Source organism: Nesoenas mayeri (genome assembly GCF_963082525.1).
Source record: "Nesoenas mayeri genome assembly, chromosome: 1".
Lineage (NCBI taxonomy): Eukaryota > Metazoa > Chordata > Aves > Columbiformes > Columbidae > Nesoenas > Nesoenas mayeri.
In genome coordinates, this window is record NC_137541.1 from 202,816,398 (window position 1) to 202,844,000 (window position 27,603).

General features: G+C 43.7%; 1 protein-coding gene across 4 annotated transcripts in view; it reads right to left on the minus strand.

The window, feature by feature from the left end:
- The window catches only part of FAT3 (FAT atypical cadherin 3), a gene marked incomplete at its 5' end in the record, with an annotated part of 320,867 nt that overhangs the window by 204,165 nt on the left and 89,099 nt on the right, over positions 1–27,603 (minus strand). For all 4 annotated transcript variants that reach the window (XM_080342231.1, XM_080342229.1, XM_080342230.1 and 1 more), the window contains one exon: positions 16,253–16,567. In XM_080342231.1, coding sequence (XP_080198357.1) covers positions 16,253–16,567 — 315 coding nt within the window. The remainder of the gene's footprint in view (positions 1–16,252; positions 16,568–27,603) is intronic.

Sequence of the window (27,603 nt, forward strand, 5' to 3'; positions counted from 1 at the left end):
ATGCACAATTGCTAATCCATCTGTTTACTACATACTGTAAATGTCTGTAGTTATATATGCTTGAATAATTATTGAAAATTAAATATTGTAAACAGGCAAATTAATTTCTCTCAGCGTAGCAAATTGCAGGAAGCCTGCAAGATGATAAAATATTACATGCCCCAGAAATGGAACAAGTCACTCCTACCCCACACCTCACTGAACGTGCTTATTGCTGTTCTGTAACAGATAGGAAACTTTTTAATCCAGAAATTTGTAACAAGAAGTGTCTGAGAAGCTCCATTACACTCTACTATCAGTGAGAGAGAGTGATTTAAAAGGAATGTGGTCTGAAAATGTTTCAGCTGTGTTGGAACAAGAAAATCATGTTTCTTAGGTGAGGCAAGTCAGTGTTAACATTTTCTTATTTCTGTCCTGTTAGAATCACCATAGGAATATATATAACAAATGTTTTCTTTCGTTGATTTATTTATAACATTGCACGGCAATAATGGAATTCAAGAAGCCCAGAGCACGAAAACATGGGAAATCACAACATATGAATATACATTACCCATTCCCAGTAGAGATATGGCCTTTCCTCCCAGCTTTCTGTGCAAAGCAGAGCTGTGCCACAAAGCCCCTCTACTGCTATGGTCATTTCTGGCTTAAATATGGTTTGTTATGCATTCATACATTTTCAATCCAGATCAGATCATCTATTTTGAGCTCCTGGATAATAATGGCCAGGTAATTTCACCGCTAAGCTCCTGTGTCTGGACCATAACTTCGGAATAGGACCTTTACAGCTAAAATTACCCTGAGCCAGAAAAACAAGATTATTTTTAGTCTGAATTTCTCTAAGTTCACCTTCCACTGACTTTTAAACCTTTTATCTCTTATATAAAAGAAAACTTCGTTCAGAAACCCTGTCCCTGTGTAGGCACATACAAACTATGAAGGCATCACCTCTTAAATTTTTTGTGACAAATTACACAGACTGAGCTCCTCATCGTAAGCTAGTGCAAATTTTAGGTTTTAAAAAAGGCCATTGAGAACCCCCGTGATGTGATTATTTTAAGTAGATGGCTTGACACAGGATCCAGACATGCCTGAATAGAGATGAAAATCTGGCTCTAAATGTCTGAATTCATAATTTAACAGTGAGTCCCACTGCCCACACAGAGAGGCAGCTGATTTAGCATCCTAACTCTGATACATGTTATCAATGAAACACTGGGTATCAGATGCCCTTCTGGATCCTAGGGGCAACAAGTCTCTCTCTAAGTCCCCTCTACAAAACCTCTTGAGCTACAGTGTAGGAGGAAGGGATGGGGATGCTCCATTAGATGTTTTATTTTTAAACTACGGTGAGGAAAATAGTCAGCTCTTCCAGAATATAAAGGAATTTGACTTTCAGGAGCATAACACTGGACAAAGGAAGGGCTACGGATGGCATCTATCTGGGCTTCTGTAAAGCCTGTGACACGGTTCCCCACAATATCCTTCTCTCTAAACTGAAGAGATATGGATTTGATGGCTGGACTGTTCGGTGGATGAGGAATTGGCAGGATGGTCACATTTAGAGAGTGGTGGTGACACAATGTCTGGATGGACACTGGTAACAAGTGGTGCCCCTCAGGGGTCCAATACTGGGACCAGCACTGTTTAATATCTTCATCAACAACACAGAGAGTGGGATTGAGTGCAGCCTCAGCAAGTTTGTGGATGACACCAAGCTGAGTGGTGCAGATGACACATCTGAGGGATGGGATGCCAGCCAGAGAGACACGGACAAGCTCAAGAACTGGGCCCATGCAAACTTCATGAGGTTCAACAAGGCCAAGTGCAAGGTCCTGCACCTGGGTCAGGGCAACCCACAGTATCAATACAGGCTGGGGCATGAAGGGATTGAGAGCAGCCCTGCCAAGAAGGACTTGGGGGTACTGGTGGATGAAAGATTGGACATGAGCCGGCAATGTGCGCTTGTAGCCCAGAAGACAAATTGTATCTTGGGCTGCATCAGAAGGAGCGTGGCCAGCAGGTGGAGGGAGGTGATTCTGCCCCTCTGCTCCGCTCTGGTGAGACCCCACCTGGAGTCCTGTGTCCAGCTCTGGAGCCCTCAGTGCAGGAAAGACATGGACCTGTTGGAGAGGGGCCAGAGGAGCCACAGAAATGATCAGAGGCTGCAACAGCTCTGCTGGGAGGACAGGCTGAGAGAGCTGGGTTGTTCAGCCTGGAGAAGAGAAGGCTCTGGGGAGACCTTATTGTGTCCTTTTAGTACTTAAAAGGGGCCTGTAAGAAAGTTGGGGACAGACTTTAGCAGGGTCTGCTGTGACAGGACAAGAGGTAATGATTTTAAACTAAAAGAGGGACGATTTAGACTAGATGTAAGGATGAAATTTTTTACACTGGCCCAGGTTTCCCAGAGAGGTGTTGGATGCCCCATCCCTGGAGACATCCCAGGCCGGGCTGGACAGGGCTCTGAGCAACCTGATCTGGATGAAGATGTCCCTGCTCATGGCAGGGGATTGGACTAGATGAGCTTTGAAGGTCCTTTCCAACCCAAACTATTCCATGATTCTGTGTCAAAGAGGGGGAGAGAAATCTATCTGTAGATATAGAAACAGGATGTATTTATTCTATACACAATTTGGGTAAAATCCCTTGCACCTCCTCCCTTCCAGCTCCATAAGACGCCGGGAGCTGCAGCCCCAGCACAAAGCCCATGGCACAGAGAGTCACGGCAGCACCGTGACAGTGAGGGACCAAACTGCCTGCTCCTCAGGTTTAAAAGCCTCATCTCCACTTCTTCTCACACCAAGCGTGCGCAGGAACAAACTTAGCGCTGATCGATACCGCCTTGTTTTTTCTGCCGCATCCCCATCTGCTTTTTCCCATCTGTTGTCTCAAGCTCCCCTTAAACTGCGAGCTTTTTGGTGCAGCGACCATCTTTTACTCCATTTATCCTGCCAAGCACAGCAGGGTGCCGCCTCACGACTGCAGCTACAAAGGCGCCACAATATTGCAAATAAATATTAAAAAAATAAGTCACCGTTTCAGCTTACCAAAGGGCAGCACAAGTTTTGTTCTCAGTCACTGACTTCTTAGTTCTGAATTATTTTTAATTACTAAATGAAAAAAAAAAACAAACCTGCAATCCCTTTTCCTTTTCTTGCAGCATTCAATGTGAAAGAATTAAGGTAATCTTGAGGATATGTTTTTGAGTTTGTTTGTTTTTTACCTGAAGGCATTATCAGAGGTAAGGGGGAGCATTCACGATGGCAGAAACCAACTCCATGTACAGATCATATATGTATGAAACAGTCTTGAACACAAGAGTTATCGTCTGGGTGATACAACCATTTTACACAGTAAGTTCAACACAATACATGTGGTTTTCTCCATGTTTTCATCTGTTTTCCTCATGTTTGTTTATAAGCAAAAATGACCTCTCTCCACACAGTAGTGTCCCCTTCTCTGACATTTCTGTTTTCCCATTAAATCTTTAGTACCTTCTCAGTGCCGCACTTCTGTTAACAAAGCAGCCAGGTAAGGAGGCCGGCTGGTGCTTTGCAGGGTGTCTGTAAAACCTCGGCTATTCTGCACAAGGATTCCAAGCAGAAAGTAGAAACATAAGTTTTATTGCTGGGGAGGAAGGCTCTTCCTGCAGGCTGAATGTATAAAAACCCTTGAGATCCTCCCGCCTCAACATGCAGGAAGAAAGGATGAACAAAAGCAGAGGATGAAGACCCTCCACCCACCTGACCAGAGAAGGACAATAAGTATATCTAAATCCTGCTCTGACACGGGGCTGTGCATCGCTCAGAAAAGGACTCTGTCCTCAGCAAGCCAACCCAACTCAAACCCAGGGGTTTCCACACATACAAATTCAGGTCATGTGCATCTGATTGAGTCAAAGCTGCAGTTCGCCCCAGTAGACTACTCTAGAATTAATTCTGGTCATGTGCTTGCTTTAGTTTTCTCCCTTTAATACATAACATTCCCTTAATCAGTTTGGATTACATTAAGTCTTGTAAAAAAGAAACAAAAAGCACGAGAGAAATTCCCTAAGAAATTATAGACTTACTTGAAAAATATCTACAGCATCACACATACCTAAGCTGTTAATACCATCTAACATTTTTCCACCCCTGTGCCTACTTTGGGCAATCTTGTGTGTGTTTATTCTGTGTTTAATCAACCGAATTCACACCTACTCAATACATTAAATTTAGCAACAATTATTCTTTGTGTCATTTGCAGTATGTTGCCAGGTCCTATCTCAAGAACTGCCTCAAACACAGAATAATAAGGAAAAAGCGAAAATTCTCCATCCTCGTTGCTTCTCCTAAAGGATCTCTCTCAATAATATGAGTGATGGACTTATGATGTTTCTTCAGTCTTAAAAAAACCCACCTTGTTTTCACGTTAACTAAAATAACTTGAACATTTTAAGCAATGACAGCATCTTTCCATAATAATATATAAGATGGTCAAATTCTCAGGTGGAACAAACCATATAATTCAGCTGAAGCTGTAGTACTGTAAGCACCTGTGCTTCTTTAAGCAATTTTCTTTTTTCATACTGCACATTTTATTACATAGTGTCTGTGATTCAAACGAAGGTCAGAAAACACAAGCATATGGTGAATGGAAGCAAAATTAATTATAGCCTAAATATTCTCTTGCAGAGCAGACTTACATTTATCTTTTGGGCACTGTGGCTACATTAACAAAATTGTGAATGTGCACTGCTGTTCATACACTGTTGTTAAGTTAAAGTTCAGGAAATAATACTTAGTTTTCAAACCAAATCCCTTCAAAATCTGAAAAGCTACTTGCTAATTACCATACAAATAGATCTCTGCAGCACACATTCCTCGCACGTAACTCATCTGACAAAAATATAACAATTCTCTGAGAAGGCAACAAACCTACAGCAGATCATGACATTGACTCATATTTACAGGATTCAACGAGCAAACATGTTTTTGCACAATAAGTACAAGCCAGTGAATCACAGAATCACAGAATGTCAGGGATTGGAAGGGACCTCAAAAGCTCATCCAGTCCAATCCCCCTGCCGGAGCAGGAACACCCAGATGAGGTTACACAGGAAGGTGTCCAGGTGGGTTTTGAATGTCTCCAAAGAAGGAGACTCCACAACCCCCCTGGGCAGCCTGTTCCAGTGTCTGTCACCCTCACTGAGAAGAAGTTTCTTCTCAAATTTAAGTGGAACCTCTTGTGTTCCAGTTTGAATCCATTACCCCTTGTCCTATCATTGGTTGTCACCGAGAAGAGCCTGGCTCCATCCTCCTGACATTCACCCTTTATATATTTATAAACATTAATGAGGTCACCCCTCAGTCTCCTCTTCTCCAAACTAAAGAGCCCCAGCTCCCTCAGCCTTTCCTCATAAGGGAGATGCTCCACTCCCTTCATCATCTTTGTTGCCCTGCGCTGGACCCTCTCCAGCAGTTCCCTGTCCTTCTGGAACTGAGGGGCCCGGAACTGGACACAATATTCCAGGTGTGGTCTCACCAGGGCAGAGTAGAGGGGAAGGAGAACCTCTCTCGACCTACTAACCACCCCCCTTGTAATCCACCCCAGGATGCCATTGGCCTTCCTGGCCACAAGGGCACAGTGCTGGCTCATGGTCATCCTGCTGTTCACCAGGACCCCCAGGTCCCTTTCCCCTACACTGCTCTCTAATATGTAATTTCCCAACCTCTACTGGAACCTGGGGTTGTTCCTGCCCAGATGCAGGACTCTACACTTTCCTTCGTTATATTTCATTAAATTTTTCCCTGCCCAACTCTCCAGCCTGTCCAGGTCTCTGGATGGCAGCACAGCCTTCTGGCGTGTCAGCCACTCCTCCCAGCTTGGTTTCATCAGCAAACCTGCTGATAGTACACTCTATTTCCTCATCTAAGTAATTGATGAATATATTGAATAATACAGGCCCCAGTACTGACCCCTGACGCACTCCACTAGATACAGGCCTCCAAATATTGAGAAAGAAAGAGTGTGATTATTTGGGAACAGCTTGGGACTTTAGGATTCTGAGTTTGCCTCCTTGCTCCACAACAGCATCAGAGAAGCTGCTTGGAGCTGCTCATGGATGTGTATTAATGCCGAGATGGGCAGATGGAGAGGGGTTTTGCTTCACCTACCCAAGAGACATGAGTCAGCTCTGCCCTTACATGCCCAGGAGGCTCCACCTGAGCCATTCACGTCTCCTTGCCTCTGTGGCTACTGGAATCCTTCCTTGCCTGCATGGAACTTAGGCTTGCCTTTGGGCAAGAGAGAAAGCAAGGTGAGGATGGGCAGGGATGGGAAATGGTGCGGTAATTGGAAAGAGGGTAGAAAATAGGATAGGAAATAGGTGTTACTGGGGCTCCCACGAGCCCATATAACTTCTGTGTGTGGTGGAGAATGCTCGCGCCAGGTCAGGCTTGCACTCATGGTTCAGCAGGGCACTTTGGATGGGACGCATACCAGTAAGGCTTTGCATTACGCATGGCCAGTGGTTCTGAAGGCAAATTAAGACCAAATCTTTATTATGGCATAGGATGAGTGACCCACTTCCTTTGCCTCAGTTCCCTGCTACTAAAAAAGTGGTGCTGCTCTACCTTACCATGCAGTGTGAAGGACTCAGCTACCACAGGAGGAGAAACCACCTGAGCACAACAGTGAGGAAGTACAGGCACAGCACAATCCACATGATAACCAAAGTAAAAACTATGTTACAAGAGCAGTTTCCCTCGTAGAAAAATGCTTTTTACGATTTAACTTCAGAGCTCTTAGAGCTCTGCAGAAAGTTTTGTATAACATGCAAGCTGCGATTAGGGGGGTCTTTTGATATTTAACCCCCAGATACTGCTTTATTTTTATACATATACGTTTCCTGTTAAATTAAGCTCTGTGCATCTAGACATATGGCGGCACGATCTGTACAATTATACAGATAAGGTCACGTACTTAACTGGCAACAGCACTACCAGCTTCTAAAGAAGTTGTGTCAATCTTCCCAGGGAGGGAAAAGCTCTCTCATTAACATAAAGGGAAAGGGCAAAGAGAGGGGAGAGTAATTTAACAGAAAATAATTATCTTTGGTTATAACAGCATAACTCTGACGGAGATGGAGAGTCAGAGAGAAAAGAGGAAAGATAACACAAATCTGATGTTAATCTTAATTTCTGAACGGACTAGTTTAGCTGCACTGCAAGGTGATGATGCTTTGGCAGTTCAGTAGGTGCTGACACCACCTTCTATGTGATGGGAGACAGAGAAGAATTAATAGTTGATTACTGACATCATGATGCCTTATGCAAACACACTTGTCTGTATAGTTGCCTTCTCCTCTTATTCTCATTTCCCAGGTTTTTGTTTGTTTGTTTGTGGGTTTGGTTGGTGTTTGGTTTGGTTATTTGTTTGTTTGGTTTTTAATATTCACATGTAACACAGGTCAAACTCATTCTCCCAGACAGGGAATTTCTCCATCTTTCTTTGCTAAGTACCAAGCATCAGATATCAACTGAGAATGCACAATAGTGACAATCTTTGCCTATACTTTCCAGTCCATAAAGAAATATTAGAAAGTGCTTATACAATAAGGAGCAGATACACCGTTCAAGCCTCTAAAAGTGCCTGTCCTAAGATGACAATGTGAGTGTATCCATTGCAACTAAGCAAAAGAGAAAAATGCTGATTCAATATTGTCTGCTTGGGACTGGCATGGTTCAACATGACAGACATATGTAGCACCTCTGATGGGTGAGCAAAAGCCAAAAGCAAGCTACTTGATTGACTAAAAACCAGTAGGAAATAAAGAGAAAAAAACCCCACACAACACACACAAAAAAAAACAACCCACAAACAAATAAAAACCAAAACCCCCTCCTCCCCTGCCCCAAACCTTCACCTCATCTGGGCTAACATCACGTCTTTATTTTCCTCCCTCTCCACACCCCTGCACAAACATCAGGGTCATGGGCTCCACAACTCAGCATCCCTAACTCACCAACCTAATGCATCCTGCCAGGGTTCAGGCTTGGACCACTAGCAATTACTGTGATGCAGGAGCATTCACTGCTATTATCATAATAATGTATGGCAGGATATGACAAGTATCCATAGCATATGCATTATGCATACATTTAATGGGGCTGTGACTCAGTACTCGTGGTACATGGTTTCATCCAATCATCTCAATTATGCTTCTGTCATTGATAATAATTCTGTCAAGAGTACTTGGCTACCTGGAAGTGAATGCAACAGCCCTAATTTTAAATTAGCGAAGGAATAGTACAGCATATGAAAAAGGCAGGTGGTTCCTTGACCAGTTCTGACTAGTCGTGGCTTCTGGAAATTTATGAATAGAGAAACTGGACTGCCAGACAAGGTAGAAAAATTAGTTTCAAAGCTAAGCTCATAGCCAAAGTTATTTCTGAATCAGACAGAAGACCTGCTCTGCTGATGCTTTTGAAAAAAAACAAATGATTGCTGTAATGTAAAACAATGTAGATTTATGAGATTAGTGGTAAAATTCTTCCTGTTCCAGAACAGATGCTGGGGCAGGACAGGAGGTCGCTTCTTGATTATCAGGCAGTAACCTTCTCCACCAGCAAACACTGACTCACAGGCCATCACCACGCCGTTGCCTTTCAGACCGACATCACTACTGGAGAAAAAGGGGAGTTCAGGTTAAAAACTGACGTTGCATTGAAGAAGTGGGGACACAACGGTCCAGTGAAGGCAATGGGGATACTCCTGATGCTTCTTACTGTGAAAGAGGACAAAAAAGGTCATCATGAAAATTTAAGAAAGATGGAAATTTCTATAAGCCACGTTTAAATCTGCTGATTACAAAGAAATGGCATTTATGAGCAGTATTCTATCTGTAAATGCCATTTTAAAAGAGGCACTTGATACCAGAGACATCCAGCAATCTCAACTGTATTCAGTGCTTCATGAATAAAAACCCACTGCTAGCAGAGATCAGTTCTGTTCAGGGGAGATTATAAAGCTGGATTTATTATTTTATTAAAAGCAGCATTACTGTAGCTTCAACTAAGGTGACACAGCTCACACCTTTATCCCCTTCACAGATAACACAGTAAGGAGAGAATTGCAGCAAGCGAGGAGGGAAAAGATGGGCTGGCTGAGCCCAAATTTTCTCATTTTCAGTAGAATCAGTGGTCTGGCCACTAGATTATGCTTATTTAATCTAAAAGGGTTTTACATTCCTCTTCATCCTACCATTTCAGGAGTGATGCTACTCTTTGTTTTTATATGCCTATAAATACATTACTGTGCATGGATGTGTATTAATGTCGAGATGCCTGAAAAATCAATAGCTTTCATTTCCAGAGTCTATCTGATCTGCAAACTATCTACTGTGAATTCATTTCCAGGACAACAACATGAAGTAAGAAAACATTTCCACTTATTAAAAAAAATTAAAACAGGGAGGTAGGTGACTCAGAGTCCAAAGAAGAGTCTGTGTCACTGCCAGGCTACGGCTCAGGAGTTAACTGAAAATTTGCTCCAGGGAACAAACGTGTACCGGCAAGCAGATGGACTTGATGATTTACATCCTTTTCCCCCTGTTGGTTTTTCTTTTTCTTTCCTTTTTCTCAATTATTACTATTATTATTATTATGACAAGTTCCTTGAGGCAGGAACTTCGTCTAACATGCTGTACAGTTCCTAGCAGGCTTTTAGGTCCCACTGTGATTAAGCCCATAGCTCCAATATCCATGGCCCTTCGATTTGCTAGCTGCTAACACTGGGCTCAATCCACTGGAAATACGGTGTCTAGTAGAGAATGAGCCATCCCAAAGCAGAAATTAAAGCTTTTAAAATGCTAAGAAGCTCGATTTTTAACAGCGAGGATATTATAAAGAACTCATTAAGAGCCACACTTTTAAATAGTACTGAGAAGTGAAAGAAAAGAGAGTAGATAATTTAGCATGTGTTGATATAACATAAATTACTGAAAGTGGAAGCCCGCTAACGTGCTATGGGAATTATACTGTAAAAATCTGTTTTAGTTATGGATAGTTACAGATCAGTGATGGCTACACTGGGCTGGACTCTGAAACTGTTGGTGAACTCAACATTTGTACAGTGTTAGAGATCACAAAAGGGAGGGAGAGCAAAGCCTCAAATTCACCTTTGATTGAGGAGCCCTACAATCAATGGTTTGATCCTCTGCAAGGTCTTCTGTGGTCTTGGATGGGTCAGCTGAACTTCAGGGACACTTGCAGAATGAAGGTCAGTGAATATGACATGATCTGTATAGCTGGTTTCCACTGCACACAGAGTTGCCAAACGGGGCTCCATGGCCAACACAGATGCAGGAGATGCCACCAGGAGCCCTTCAGAAGGAACCTCCAGCTGGGAGCGAGGTGATCTGCAACACCCTCAACATGCAACACATGCATTTCCCAATTTGGTCACTATAGCACCAAAAATGCACACTGGAGGGAGACGGCAGGCTACACTACACAATCCAAAGAAACAAAAAATGTAAAGCCTTAATTTATAAAAGAGTTATAGAAGTATTTGTTAAGAGTTTAGTAGCATGAACAGCATCAACCCCAGTGTTAGGCAGGTCCCCCAGCAATACAGCCGACCCTTCATGACGGGGTGGGAGCTGGGAGAATCGGTGGCCAATGAACACAGAAAGTTGCCCATTCTTGAAGAATAGACTTTTTTTTTTTTAGAAAAGAAAAAGTAGCATTAAATGCATCTTGTAAGAACAGAGTGACAAATGGACCCAAGCAGTACTAAGTTTAGCTTGGTATTGTTGATCCAAAGTCCCTTAAGAATGTCATCAAAACATAACTTTGTTTCATCTTTTCAAAAGGTCTGGCATTTACCTTTAATTATTTTACAGTGGAAGGTTTCGAAGGCCCCTTGCTTTACAGAATCAGTTAGTCTTTCTCCCCACTCAATGCAACTAGGGTTTAAACCTGAAAGATGTAACAGGCTGTAGTAGGGACTAAGCTACCTTCACTTCCATTTTTTGCCCGTATGGCTTTTTGCATCACCCACTGTACAGCAGGAATGATACTAACTGAAATATTAAGATCACTTATGTTTGCCTCCCAGACCAAGCTGTGTCCCCCTGAGATACCTACCCAAAAATCCCAGCAGAACTGAAAAAATCTGCAGTATTTAAGTGTCCTTCTTTCTCTGTTGGAACAAAAAAACCCATGACAAACATGGGCCCTGGAGAACAGGAGTTTACTGCGGAGTCCCAAGTGTGCTCTCCTGAACATATAAACCACTGTTTCTTCTCTCTCCTCTCTGGCATAGCCTTATTTTGAGGCTGAGAAGGGGCACTGCGTAGCCAACATTTACACTGCTGGCAACCTTCTGGTGTCTCAGTCTGTGGAGCAAAAAAACATGTGTGGGGATTTCTTGGGACAAACCAAACAAAAACATCAATAAAAATCAGTCTGCATGTCAGGAGAGTGTTTTAGTACGGCAGAGGAGAAGTGTCATCTGGCCCCAGCAGGATCTTGTGCTGACCGAATGGCTCAGCGAGTGCACAAGAAAGCAAAGCTCGGCCTACTGAGAAAAGCAGCATTCATATCAATTAAATCCTGACACTCACTAACCCTATAGTAGCTTATATAAATATTAACTATAATTCAGTGTGAAAATACCCAGTCTCTTTCCAAATCAAGGTGCATGTGACAGTTCAGAGATAACTTCAAGAAGCAGAAGTGCTACTCTGGAAAGATGGACTGGCCTACATACACTATTTCAAAACCCACTAGTGCAGTCTGCCTTAAATACTGCAGAAAATACTATTTGGGAATGTCGAGGGTCTGCCTCTTTCTGAACAGTGCCAGCAGAGACTAAGCAAGGTGTAACCACAGTTTTCAGACACAGCAGCATAATTCTAGAGTAAATTCATTAACATGAGCATACACAAGAGTGAAATTTGGTCTGTTGGCGTGTTAGTTAAAACATCTCTCAAACTAATCTACGTAAGACTGAAGAGAAGTTTATTGGGTTTGTCCAATATATGTGGAACACTAAACAAAATAATGTAATGGTTTGCATTAAAATTCATTGTTTTCTTCAGAGCACGGAAAAGTAATAAATCAACGCAGTAAATTACCCCGGTGCTGTGCTGTGAAATTAACACCCATATATATGAAATAAAAATAAGAATTTACGGCCTTAATCAATCTCTTTTTCTTTATTAACTCCATCATCTGTTTTATTTACCTTCTTCCACATGCCTCTCATCCTGAAATAACTCACTCGGTTTGGGGTGGCTGTGGCAGCCCCTTGGGCTCGGCTTGCTCCATCATAAGCTCTGCCTTCCTTCTCCTTCTTTCTCCTCCTTCTCCTTCTCCTTCTCCTTCTCCTTCTCCTTCTCCTTCTCCTTCTCCTTCTCCTTCTCCTTCTCCTCCTCTCCCTCATCCCCATCTCATGCCAACCCTCAAAGATCATAGCCCTATGACCCTGTGCTCCACCAAAGCAAGTCCAAGCCCAAGGGGGTGCCACAGCCACCCCAAGCTGACCCCAAGCAAAGCACAGGGGGATGCTTTTCCCTGTGGTCATGTAACCTGGGGAGTCACTTCAGCTATTTGGAAAACAGGTGAGGCACCCCCCTCGCAAAACTGTGCCTCGCAATACCCGTTGCCCACTGAAAATAAAGGAAAGTCTAAGGCTTCCCTGTTGGACCTGCTAAGCTCAGGCAGCCGTCTCCACCAGTTTGCAGAACAAGGCTGCCTTGTTCTCGAGCGTGGATGATTTATGGTTTCACACATGCTCATGTGCTACATTATTCACTTAGTGCTTGTACCTATGAATATCAGCTCACAGGATAAAAGTGCGGGCCGAGGTGCAAACTGATGATCAGCTGTATTTTAGAAAAAAATAACTAAGGTGAGAAAACACAGACCTTCATGGGAGGTTGCCCACGCTGCCTTTCCACACGCAGGAGGGCTGCTCGTGTCCCTGGACTCCCCTCCTGAGCACCATGACGTACCCCAAACCCATAGGGGAGAGTCCCTGTCACTCCCACGTACTCCTGCAGCAGAGCCAGATCCCGTCGAGAACACCGGCTGCCAAAGGTGATTTTGGTGCCAAAGCCTTGCTCTCTGCAGCTTTTTAGCAGCCCTTGGCTCCCGCAGGAGCAACTCCCTCTCTCTCCAAAACCTGTAGAGCAAATTGCAGGTGATAATCCTGAAAGGTCTGAAGACTGCACCTTCAGACAGATCCAAATGCATGTGATGTGTTTGCAGTTGGACAGCACCTAAAATAGCCGCCCAGAGCTGTGTCAATCTACAAAAATGTAGGAAGTGACAGGTTGTCTACTAAAAGGTTTCTTCTACCTACAGACACGGCACACAAGGAGTATCATTCCTTCCACTATCCAAACAATTAGGATCTGTAAGATTTGGTGGAAGCTATTGTCCTGTATTGGAACGGGGAACAAAACCCGGACTCCGTCCCTGATCAGATGGTAACACACACAATCGTACGTGTGCCTCCAGCAATCTACGTGACCTGCATGAGCTATAAAGGGGCTGAAAGTGAGTTCCAGACGAAGGCAAACACAGTCATTGCTGAGCTCCTGTGACCACTGAAGAGCATGGAACTGTGTGAAATCAGAGGGGAATACAGCCTGAGAAGGGTGCAACATCCCTCTTTGTGATGAAAAGGACCATCCAAGAAGAAGACAGTATTGCCCACCTTGCCCAGGCTTCAAATAACCAAATTTTCTAGAGTCAAGGCAGAAATGTCTGAGAAGCCACTCACCCCCCCACCAAATGCACACTATAAGCTATGACATGCCCTGTGCACTCTCTGCACTTTCTAACAAACCTGACTTTGCCAGTATGAAGCATCAATTCCTAAAAATAAGGAATGGGGCACAGAAGGCCAAGGCTAGTAATGCCCTATTCTCCATCAACGGTGCGAGATTTCTTGCTGCAATATAGCCAGGTGATCTCAGAAGGTGATCTGTGAACCTTGATCGATGTTTCTTCACAGTGGAGGAAGCCAAACTCCTCTCTCCCACCTGTTTTCCTGAGCCTCTGGATAATCTGGGCTTAGGGGATACTTATTTTTGGCTGCAAATCCAGCGAAAGGTTTAACCCCGAGCACATTAGCAAAGCCCATAAATTTCTTAGTACCCCAAGAGCATCCACACACTGCAGTCAACTCCCCATCCCGAGCTAGGCCAACTTCTGCCGCTTCCCAGGAAAGGATGTAGAAAACGTGGGATGCTGCTTCACGTTCCTTCTCAGCACCTGATTAGTCACAGGAGCGAGATGTCAGTTTGTTGGCACTGTGAAAACCTCCAAAGTGACATGGAAAATAAAAGCTCCCCTTTCTCACAAATGACTGCTCTCCCCTGACGGCAGGAGCACGCTCACTCAACCCACGTACACGGCAATCACCGCATATTTGGGTTCACGTTAAACCTTTTCATCTTGATTATACAGCATGCTGTTGCATTTAGGGCTGCTGTGCAAAGTGCTACGTGATTTATTGCTGTGCTGAATGCCAGTGAGCACACGGGGCCAGCACACTACAAATGTCTTCTGGGTGTGCAGAAGTTGCCTGTACAAAACAGCCGGAGTGTAAATTGCTGTCTGGAGGAACTAGTGCCCTGTAGGGAGACGTCTGAAAGGAGCCTGGCCAGAGACACCCAGGGGCACTCTACAGGAAAATCCATTATGCTTTCATTCCTCAGACATCACCATCCCATTGGGAGAAAGCCTCCTGTTGTCGAGGCCAGACAGGCAGAGCTCACCACATGTTGATACTTTCCAAGGGAGGACGAAAAACTTGTGTTCACAATGACAAATCTCCCTTTTGGGACAAGGCACCCTGACCACCGTGTGGATAAGTGGAGCTGTGCTGAGCAGGATGCTCTGACGGAGGAGCCGACGGGAGGGAAGCACAAACATTAAACACTGTGGAGTCCCAACTCTGCTGCTTTGCCCAGATGGGATTTATGGGATGGGAGGGGGAGAAGGGGATGCAGATGGAAGAACCATCTTTGGCCATTTCAGGTGTTAAAAATAAGTGAGATATGTGCCTTAGGGCCTGCCAGATTGAACATGCTCCATGATTCTTCACCTGGGCTTATGCCTGAAAAGATCCTGACCCCTTCTTATGTTACTGCTATAGGATTGCCCAGCCAAGTGCTGAAAACCTATTTAATGATCATCATTTTCCTACATCAAATAAAAAATATTCCATCTCAGGTCTATTCCTTCTGATTTTCTAGCTGTTTAGAAATTTGCAGCAGACATATATAAACTTTTTTTTCTTTTTTTTTTTTTAATCAAAACCACAGAATGTAAACAGGAGCATCACAACCATAGTGAGATCTGTGTGAATCCTCTGAACTGCTTTGATAAAGATCAGCTTATTGCAGCAAGAGAGCCCCCAACTCTCCAGCTCCAGACCATGCTGGAGGGTCCTCATCAGTCAGATAATAAGCAAGGGACCACCTGTGGGCACGCACAGGTAAGTACCACAACCTCCGGCTATGTCTCCTGGGGCAATTTCTTCATCAACCAGATGCTGGGGACACCTGATTCAGAAAAGGCACTGAGTGCACAGAGATACACAGAGCCGGTCTGCACAGGAGCAATTCTCCATTGCCAGCTAACAGCAGCTTAAAACCACCACTACATCTGTGACACTGCACCCACAGGCTACATCCCCAGTTGTCACAAATCAGTGAAAACACACAGATTTCCTGTAAAGGCCAGAGGGACTGTGATATCAGCTGAACTATCTTTTTGCATAAAACAAGCTGTAGAACTACATCCAGCTACTGTAATGTGGAGCCTAATTACATGTGCTGGACCACTGTCATGCCACTCACATCAGTGGTGATACACCGGCTTACAAAGGACAAGACACTGCTCTGCAAATTGCAACAACTTGAACCTGCTTCCTAGCACTGCTCTGCAGACTCAGTGTAGCAAAGTCTCATTCCTATAGGCACAAGAAAGATGCAACAGTGAGAAGCTATGCAGTGACCTACAGAAATGCAATTGCTGCAGCAGCACGTCTGCAGCACGTCATCTGCCAGTGTGCTCATGTACCCGTTCAAAAGAGGATGATTTGGACACAAATAAGGTGCTTTAGACACATAACTAACCAGAAAACAGAGATTTCGAAAGCAATGCAACACCAGCGGATACTAAAGGGTAACAGGCTGACAAATATTTAAATTGCATATTCCCACCACCGTAAGGCAGCAGGATTTTGTTACCTGTTTTGGGGTTGATTACAAAGAAGTTCTGGGGATTTCCACTTGTAATCCGGTAAGTCAGTTTTTCATTAGTGCTGGAGTCGGGGTCCTGGGCTTGGATCTGAATGACAGATACATCCTTTGGGGAGTTTTCCATGACGGTTGGGTAATAGATGGGTTCAGAGGTGAGGGGGGCATTGTCATTCACATCCTCCACTTCAATGTAGACTTCAATGGTAGTGTAGAGTGGGACAACACCATGATCAGTCGCATACACTGTCAACCAGTATGATTTGGTCGTCTCCCGGTCAAGAATATCTGCTGTGTAGATAACTCCTGCAGAAAAACAGCAAGCAGAGGATCTCAGGAATACGATCAATGAAATGTCACAGGTATTTTGATTTGGCTGTACTACACAAATGTGTTCAGCATATAAAAAATGCTCCACCCTTAGAAAAATTAACGTTGTGCATAAAATGAAATCAGAAACTTGAACTTGGGCATCGTTCCCTGAACCCTGCTCAACAACTCAGTCCTTTCTCCCAATAAATTTGAGGGGGACATGAAAAGACAGCTTTTTAAAGTGCCCTAATGCCATAGCCAGTTCTGTGCTGGCAAAGTAACAGAAGAAACATCATTGTTTTCTGCTGGTGATGTGAACCTGTATAAACATTGACAGAGAGGGATATCAGCATTAACAGTGCCCTTGCTAAAGAAGAAAACCTAGGTGGCAGTTCTAAATAAATTCATTCAAGTTCAGAAGATAGACAGTAAATTCAATAATGAGATCCCTCAATGTACAATGCCAAAATCCTGGTTAACAAGCAATCAAAAGCTGACATAGCAAAAGCTCTTAGACAACCAGTATATCCTCTTCTAACACAGAGAAAGGAAGGGTTTGGCCACTTTGTCTACTGGTATAAGAAGACATCAGCTGGTCTCCTACCTGCTCCTAAGAAACCACGAGAGAAAGTGTGTTTGTATGTAACAGAGCCACAGAGAGGCACGGCACCCACCACTCCACTGAAGGAACATGCCCATACCCACACAGCTCCTGCCATGAAGGACTTCCACCCACCTCACTTCTACCTAAAGTGCTTTAGAAATCCATCCTGCTCCTGAAATGAACACCAAAACTATGAAGACAATAGGCAAAAAGAGATAAAGGGCTCTTAAATCAGAAACACCTCCAAGCACTGGAAGATCTGTTTGTACTTGTGTTGTTCAAACGTCCACTGAGTTGAGCACTCATCATGAATGCACAGGGGATCAAATATGCCAGTACCACACACACAACCTCAGCAGCATCAAAATAAGCAAATGCACTTTCTCACCACTTCTGTGACATATATACCAAGAACACTTTCCTAATACAGCATTATTAAATCTTGGGTGACATATTAATATAGTGGATTTCAAACCTGAGATACACTAAAAAGGACAGTTTGCAGACCATCAAGTCATGTCATTAGTAGATGGAAACTGGTGTAAAATTTGCAGGGCAAGACAGAAACACCTGAATTTAATCTCATATGTGCTTGATGCTACTAAGAACAACATTATCAGTTAATGACAGAGGAAAGAGATGCCCTAAGATCAGCACTAACAAGGAATGTTCATGTCTTTTGGCTTTCATTATTTTTGCATATCAGACTGCACTGAAAGATTCCATGACAGCCTGAAGACTTAGAAAAACTTTAAAGACACTGGAATAGGCACAAATCATCCTTTAGAAACCAAAGTCTGCAGCAGCAGCCCTCAGGGCTGCATGTGAGAGGTGTTTCGGGCAGACTTTGGGTGCTGCTAAGGAAGGCACGGGCTGCCAAGAAGGGACCCTCCTTGCCAGTGCTATTGGGAATCCTTCTTAATGGGGTATATAAAGTTCAGATGTAATTTATTGGCACTATTCCTCGGCCTCGGTCTTAAAAGTCATACATCAAATCTGGCTTTTTAGATTATACCTGCAATGAATCCCTTTATGACACTGGATTCAGACAAGACCTTTGGTTTAAAAGTTAGCTGGTAAGTCTATTTCATTTCTTGAACATCAGATGTGAAAATGATGTTCCCTGTGCTCCTGAGTCATCAGCAGAAGGGATGGATTTGATGGCCTGACAGAACTTCTGATGTCTTGTGATATGAACAGCCCTGGTGCAAACTTGCCTGGACATTTCACAGCAGGACACATCCCATACTGAAGTTTACTGGCAAACACGCTAAACGACTTTAATGAGAGTCAGCAACAAGAGGCAAATGATGTAACTTCTGTCCTAAGGGACTGCTACTGGTGTAAGACAGAGAAGCCCACCGAGCGAGATGCCAATAATGAAGAGATGCTGCCTGTCCTCAGGAGTCGGGTCCTGGCTCCCCACATCCCCCACCCAACCCTCCACAGATCCCAGAACCCACCACATGGTTACAGAGATGCCTGATGTACTTGCACCTGTCTTAATTTTCTACTTTTTTTTTTAAGTTTTGTATTTTTTAAATTATGTTTTTAATGCTAGTTTGGACTGAGAAGTATTTTCCTACAGTTTGATCAACAATATAGAGAGGAAGAGTAAAGGAGCAGTAGCAATTACAGCCATGTACAGGCTTAGGTCTTTCTTTAGTAACATCATATCCGTATCCTTCTTGCTCAGAAATATTATTCACCCACCAAAGGTGAGCAACGCAGCACTGGAGGACAAAGGCTGAGTGTGTTTTAAATATTCTTGTCGGCAGCAGCCTGTGCTACATAATGACTTTCTGTAGAAACATGAGTGAAATATGTAGTGATCTGTGATGAAAATGCCTACAAGTCCAGAAGAGAAATTGCATCGCAGGGATGAGAAGAGCCCATAATAAATGACACCCCGTGGAAATAAATAAATAAAATAAAATACAGGTGGGCAAAGAAGAGGCAAAAAAAAAAGATGAACATTAGTGCTCCTAGAGATGTTGATTTATTCAGAAAACAAGAAGAATTATTTTAGATCTATAAACAAAAATTTGAAGTAAGTAGGGTTTTCCCCCCATGAGAGCACAGAAGGTTTTAGCAGATTAACCTCTGTTCACGCAGCTAAATTTCACCAATACTGAGCTGATAATAAATCTATCTTCTCAGTCATTCCTTCATTTTATGACTCCTGGCAACAGCTACTTTCCATTTCTGTATTTCAGAAGGAAAGCATCATTGAACAAGTGTTAGCAACTGCCAATGCGTCTGCTACACTGGTTCTTCTTTTTATTTCTGATTTATTAAAAGGTCTCAGACATGAATTAATTCCTTTTCCTCAATATGTCTTGTCATTTCATCTGTCACCACCACGCAGCAGCTTGACAAATAAGAAAAAGGTCTTTGTTCGCTGTCAGGTTTTCCACGTGGAAACCCTCCCGGGAACACCCTCTACCACACTCCCGAATGTCCTGCACAAAGTGCCTCCTTTCTGTCTGCCCATATACAGGTCTACACTCAGTACACACAAGAATATACGTGATCCCAAAATATTTAGTCAATCTCTCCACGCAGGCATGGGTGACACCTTCCACAGGGATGCCAAACTTCATCTTTACTTGAAATGTTAACTCTGAGGACTAGTGATAGCAGTTGATTATCAGCACAGTTTCTTCATCATCGTGGCATGAAAACAAAAAGGCTGATAGAACTGGGATCAGGAACTGCTAAATATTCCCTGGGGCAGTCCGTAGGCAGGCGCTCACTCACTTTAGCTGAGCGAAAATATGGGAAAGGCCAAGAATAGATCTGGATAAGACCACAGCAAATTAAAAATAAATACCTCACTTACTTTCAAGCCTCTAGATATTAACAGATACTGAAGAAAGACAGAACTTTGTTTTCAGGGCCAGGAGACGAAAAGCCTTTGGGAGCAGCTCTAAGGTTTCTCTTGGACACCTTTTGTGGTGCACTCTTCCCAGCTGCCCGCTAATTAGCTGAGAAACATGAGCAAGGTAATGACGCCTGAGCTAAACAATTCAAGAGGTAAGAAGAAACATCAGCAAAGATCCTGAACATTTCAAAGTGATTAAAAACCAAAAAGTTCAAAGACTTTGCAGACGCGTTTCTGAACAAAACAGAAAACACAGATGTTCCTGTCCACCGGGACGCTACACCGCGGAGACACTACTGCATTTCTACATGAGGCAGCTGAAATCCAACCAAGCAGTTTGTAGAACAGCTCTTTATGTCACCCTCGGCCAGATTATGCAGTATCCCTGAAGGACTGAAGCCAGCACTTCCTCAGGCCTGGGGCAGTCTCCAAAATATAGCCAGCCATCGATCCAAAAAGTAGTGCCACCGACATACTTGCCACTGCATCCCTCCAGGTCCATTTGCCCCAAGCGAATCACCAAGCACCATGTGCATTACAAACACCGTAAGTGAAAAATAACAACGGAGTGCATTAATCTCTGGTTAAAACCCTGGGCACATTTATATGTAAATTAAGCGCAGCCCCTGGGCTCGGCATTGTGCCAGCAATGCAAAGGTTGTGTGCTCATTTCTCTTAAAGGCTTGTTTGCCCTCTTTCCCTGGGAAAATAACCGGGTAATGTTTTCTGTATGGCTCCTGCAAGTGGCACACACAGAGCCACAGTGTTGTGAAGGGGGAAAGCAAAAAGTGAGTGAGAAGTTAGTGGCTATTAAAGTGGACAAAGAATCAGCAAACTGGATTTCCCTCGCTCCCCTCCCACTGATTTGCTGCACGTCTTTCAGTGGACCACTCCAAATGACATGTTCCACTCAAAAATTATCTGAAAGTTATGTATTTACTACAGTCATGAGAAACCCAAGAGGCTCTTAAAATAAAAAGGGATTACAGAAAAGCATTATTTCTTTCCTCACCTCTTTTCAGTCCCCTGTTTGTTTACCTTACACATTTGACAGTACTTTGTATATAGGTCTCGTGATGAATGGACCTGCCACAGCTCTGCAAGAGAGTGTTTACTGGAGCTGTCAGCCCAGCTGTTTACATAGGTGCCCATCACCATGGATATCTGCTTCACACATACGTTCCTCCTAAAAGTCGGATCATCCTTCATGAATACTCTCAATAGCGCAAACATTGAAAGGAGTTCAGTTCTGTTTAGGTTTTTTCCAAGGCAAGATTAAAAGACAACTTGGTGGTCTGTAAGAAGCTGGGCAAGGAAAAGTCAGAGGAGAGTAACAAGGCTCTTTAATCTCGCTGAGAAAAGCAAATTGAGGTCTGATAGCTGGGAATCAATAGCAGAAAAAGGAGAGTGCAAATACTCAATGAGGAGGATATCTGGAAGAATCAACTCCTTGCCAGGAACAGGCCAGAATTGCTTATAATTTGGTATCTTGGTACCGGGAAGGGACAATAAAACCTATTTTCCTACCCAAGTTATTGTTCTAGATACAAAAAATAATGTAGCATGTGATTTTGCTGATTTAACTTAGTAGCCTGGGTTATAAATTTGCCAGTGTAACCAGTCACACTCTCACAGTTTCGGCAAATGATGAACAAGATGTGGGGAGGTTCCTGCACAGACAGAAAGAGAAATGACTTGGAAAAAAAAAAAAACTTCTATGACACACAGGTAGTACAGAAAATCCCTTAATTATCTCTTTATCAAAATACTAGAGCGGTTTTGCTAGGGGACACTGTGCTTGATACCCTCAGCTCAGTCCTTCAATTGAGAAGAACTTCAATGACAAGATGTTGCTCGCTCTTCTCATCCCTTTTCAGGAACATGAGCTAATTGCACAAAGCTGCTTCTCGGACTGGGGAATTAAGACAGGGCAGATAGGGTGAACAGCCACTGATTCCCAGCCCCTGGTCCCGGAGTGGCCATGGAGGGGGCAGGAGGGGTGGGAGGCAGCAAAGGCAGAGCCTGTTCTCAGCACAACCCGCAGCGTGGGCTGGATGGAGGTGAGTGACAGTTCAGCACCGCACCCCAGATGTTCCCAGCTGCCAGAGTGCAGCATGACCCTCCCCACATAAAGCCATCTCTTCGCTAGTGCAAATGCAAGGTATAGCTGTTAAAGTAGCTATAAAAGTACATAATCTTTAAGGTGACTGAAGGATTAGGGCCGATGGATGCACCTTCCTAGTTCCAGCTGCCGGGGCACCTGAGAACTCACCCCCAATATGTGCAACAGCCGCATCAGCTTGTGCCATGCAAAGTGCTACAAAAACCCACTTCCAGAGCCTTAAGTCTGCCCCTCCCTCCTCCAGAGAGCAAAGGGGCTCAGTGCAAACCATCTACAAAGCAGAAGCTCATTTGTCCCCAAATTAAAATGACAGGAATGTGGCAGAGTCAGGAATGCCTACTGACAGCAAAGTACTGGGACCTCTGTTTCATCCCTTAAATTCAAAGGAAGAAAAGGAAAAAAAATCAGTGATTCCAAAACGCTACTAATTATTCATGACGCTCATCAAAGACTCCGCGAGTCTCATAGCCCCAAACACAACACTTTGCTTGTCACTGAGCTGTCAGCCAAAGGTCCTCACTCGCATTGCCTTGCTGGGAAAAAAATAATAAATAAATGCAGCTTTAGAAGGAAACAGTTGAATAATGACTTTTTTTTTTTTTTCCAAACTTGCAAATCTAAAATACAAAGGGGAAGAAAGAGTTTACACACACCTCATCTGTCCTCACCGAGGTTAAGGCTTTACATCCGTCCATCCCCACTCCTGCCCCCGAGCTCCGTCTGGATCCTGCCCCACACATCGATGCACGGGGTGGGCAATGAAAAGATTTGTGAGTGTAAAGGCAAATGTCAGAGCTAATCCAGATTCCTTGCATTGAGCAAAGACGTGATTTTTGAAGGACACTTAGCAGAGAGCTATCGTAGGCAAGAAAAGTTTAAAAATACTGCAAGCCCATCATTCATCAAACCAATGAATGTAAAATCAACCAAAATGGCATGATTTGTAGACAGGAATTTCACACCCAATTAAGGAAGAAAATTTATGATTTCAAGAAAGCTAACATTATGCCTGGCCTATATATTTTTCTGTTTAGGTCCTCCACATAGAATGGCTCTGATGTGTATAAAAGCAGTGCGCACACCTCTTTTAGGAGATATTTATTTTGTTATTTCCATTAAGGGTAAACCGTAAATATAACCCACAGGACTAAACAGCTTTAGCACAACGAAGACGTGAACCTGAGCATCAATGCCAGAGAGATTCAGCGCACTGGGGCCACCGAAACCAGTGGGAATCAGAATAAACCATACATCACATTCACCTCTTTTTAAAGCTTTCTTGAGCCATGAATCCCCAGTGCAGGGACGGTGGTATCACATCAGCCACAAACTCAACCGGAGCATGAAGGAGACCTATTGCTCATCCCCCCCACCGCTCGCAGCCGGCAGCTTTGAGAATCAGGCTCCTTACCCTGGTGATTAACTGCTATTTCAGTGCCTTCATTTAAGCCCCCCCACCGTGCAAAGTGTGGCCCTCTGTTTTTATTTTATTGCACAAATTTTCTAGGCTGTAATGCATATTAAAACACAAACCCAGCTCCTATTGAAGTGAAGGGAAATATCCCCATTGACTTAAATGGAGATTAGATCATGCCCAGGAATGGGTCCAAAAGCAATATTAACTTTGTAAGGCTATATATACCTGTAACTTCCTAATAATATTTATCTGGTTCAAATATAAAACATATATAATAAACCATGCTTGTCAAACAGTGTAAGGCAGGTAAGACTCCTGTCTAGGGCTTAACTTTTAATTTTCTCTTTTTCACTGATGTTTTGAATGTATAACTTTACTGTTACCTCAAAATGTGGTTTCTGCAGTGAATATTATGTCTACATTCCCAGAGCAGTAAAAGGGAATTAGAAAGCCAATCCTCAGCAATGCTATTTCTACCGACACTGTATCAGTGGGCAAATATACCTTTTACCATGTTATTACACACAATTTCATTAATATCACTACCAGCCAGGATCATGACAAGTTAATTTAACATATTAATAAATGTAATATATCTGCATGTAATAGATATGTAAGTAGATAATGTACAGGTTTACCACTCTCGCTGGACACGACATGCCACCGTGTGTTTCAGGTGCAATTTCAAGTGTGGGCTCTTTCCAAAGGAGGGACTGCCACTGCTGTTGTGTGCACCCCACTCGGGGTACAAAAGGGCTGCAAACCGCTTCTGCTCATGGAAGAAATCACCACCATGCAATGGTTTGGACTCAAGCACGGCTGGTGTGAAAAACAGATCGGGTACACATGGAAACTTCATCTGAGCTCTGAGGTCTCAGGCCAGCTAACGGCCCAGTCAAGGGGACTTGGGTGACTTGGAGGCACAGGCCAACCGTACATCAGGTCTGAGAGGGGGTCACTAAATCAGGTGCAGCCCCATCAGCACAGCCTGTGTGGGCATGACCTTGACACCAGGCCAGGGACAGTGTCCTGCCCTGGCACAGACCCTGGGCAGCCCTGCCTCAGGCTGCCAAACACAAACATAACTTTATCTACTACAGCTGGAGGGGAAGTCCAACCAATCAAAGGCAATAATCCAGTTTAGGTCTGGCCGGTGTCCCCTCAAGTCAAAAAGTATATAAGTATTTTTACATATTTGTTTGAATTCATATATATTCATAGATAGCATTAATATTATACTTATTTACTTACAAGATATTTTTATATATATGAAGACCAACAAATATGGGGAGGGATGTGTGTGTGTATTTTTATTCATACAAATATGTATGATGTGATTCAAAGGGTAAATCACAGAATCACAGAATGTCAGGGATTGGAAGGGACCTCGAAAGCTCATCCAGTCCAATCCCCCTGCCAGAGCAGGAACACCCAGATGAGGTTACACAGGAAGGTGTCCAGGCGGGTCTTGAATGTCTCCAGAGTAGGAGACTCCACAACCCCCCTGGGCAGCCTGTTCCAGTGTCTGTCACCCTCACTGAGAAGAAGTTTCTTCTCAAATTTAAGCGGAACCTCTTGTGTTCCAGTTTGTACCCATTACCCCTTGTCTTCAGTTTGTACCCATTACCCCTTGTCTTATCATTGGTTGTCACCGAGAAGAGCCTGGCTCCATCCTCCTGACACTCACCCTTTACATATTTATAAACATGAATGAGGTCACTCCTCAGTCTCCTCTTCTCCAAGCTCCAGAGCCCCAGCTCCCTCAGCCTTTCCTCATAAGGGAGATGCTCCACTCCCTTCATCATCTTTGTTGCCCTACGCTGGACCCTCTCCAGCAGTTCCCTGTTCTTCTGGAACTGAGGGGCCCAGTACTGGACACAATATTTCGGGAGTGGTCTCACCAGGGCAGAGTAGAGGGGCAGGAGAACCTCTCTCAACCTACTAACCATCCCCCTTCTAATACACCCCAGGATGCCATTGGCCTTCCTGGCCACAATGGCACAGTACTGGCTCATGGTCATCCTGTTGTCTAGCAGGACCTCGAGGTCCCTTTCCCCTACACTGCTCTCTGTTACTGCATACTGATGCAGCAGTGTCACCCACCATAGGGACTGCGTTTTCTCAAGGGTCCGATGGCAGCTTGCCGTGTGTCCCAAAGCAGACAGCAAGGCGATGGGACTGTTGCCATGAGGGCAGACTTTCCTGTAAACCATCATCTTAATGTCACTGGATCACAGGCACATCGCAGATTAGGTGCTTGACCTTTTAGGTTACTTATATTTTGAGTTCTTCCTTCTTTACCTTCAAATTACTTAAACTTAATGCTGCTGTTTTGCTTTGCTTGCTTTATTGGTGGAGGGGATGGGAGGGAGGCTTACATCTTCACATCAAAACGAACTATCACTTAAATATAACATCTTCAAGGTCACTTACACATCAATTTCAGAGTAATTTTCCAAACATATCATCAAGACACTGAACCAGAGGCCTAGTCAAATAAATTCTCTATTTTCTTCCCATTTATGAATTAAATGAAATAAGATGTGCCAACATTTCCACCTGACTAGGTTTTATTATGGTTTCTGTATCTTCCATCACATCCCTCTACTCATTAAAACAAATACCCATATTCATTTTGCTTTAATACTTTTTGCTTGGGAAAAAACCATAATCTTACATGGATAAACAAAAAAATACAAAATGGAAAATTCTGAAAAAACAAATTGCCTTCAAAAGCACAAATACTATAAAGAAACCCTCTCATTGATGAATAATCTCTGTCAAAGCTTAACACACTCCATCACTGCCGAACAATGCAATAAAACCCTGCAGTAAAACCAGGCTGAGAGGAGCCCCGGCGATGACTGAACTGCTGCCACGTAATGTTTCCTACACAAAACAAGAACTTGAGAACGACGGGACAAACCGTGACACTGCTCTGAAAAATGGGATGTGCTCGCGTGGCTTGAGCTGTGTTGTTCAGCTTCTATGAACACGGGCTGCTGCGGGTAGATGCACCTTCCTCTTCGGTCTCAGAGGCACAGTAAAATGCGATGCCGGTTCACGGGATTAAATTTGTGCTATTCACTGGACATGCACAGGCTCAGCTTTTCAGCCAAAGAGGCAAGAAAAAGGAGAAGTGTGATTCTGCGACTGGGGCAGGTGTCATGCAAAATTCAGATACCTCAAGATTTTATAAAGGCTGGCAGGAAGACCGACTGTCGAACACATGCTTAATGTAACTCAGAATCACACACAGAATCACAGAATTGACTGGGTTGGAAAAGACCTCAGAGATGATCAAGTCCAACCCTTGGTTCAACTTCAGTCCATTGACTAGATCATGGCACTAAGTGCCATGTCCAATCTCAGCTTAAAAACCTCCAGGGACGGTGAGTCCACCACCTCCCTGGGCAGCCATTCCAATGCCTGACCACTCTCTCTGGAAACAATTTCTTTCTAATATCCAGCCTAAATTTCCCCTGGCAGAGTTTAAGCCCATGCCCCCTTGTCCTATTGCTGACTGCCTGGGAGAAGAGACCAGTCCCCACCTGGCTATAACTTCCCTTCAGGTAGTTCTAGAGAGTGATGAGGTCACCTCTAAGCCTCCTCTTCTCCAGAATAAACAACCCCAGCTCCCTCAGCCTCTCCCCATAGAAGAACAAGCAGTTGATGGTATAATTTCACTCTATTGACTACACTTTTTAAAATACTTTTTTAAAGTACTTGTGGCCATGGGGTTCCCAGCGACACATGAATTGCAAACAGTGAATTCTCTTCACTTGATAACTCCTCCGTATGCATTTATCCCTCTGTTATTTGTTTGCCCCTACAGCAAATCATGAGTTTTCCCTTATTTTCTGAGCACCATTTGGATTACAAAACTCTCACGTGCCTTGTGCCCACCTCTGCAGCCTTCTCAACCACACGGAACGTGGGGATGGTACCAGCAGAAATCCTCACGTTGTTAGCAGCAATGATGAAAGCTGTTAAACCTCAATAA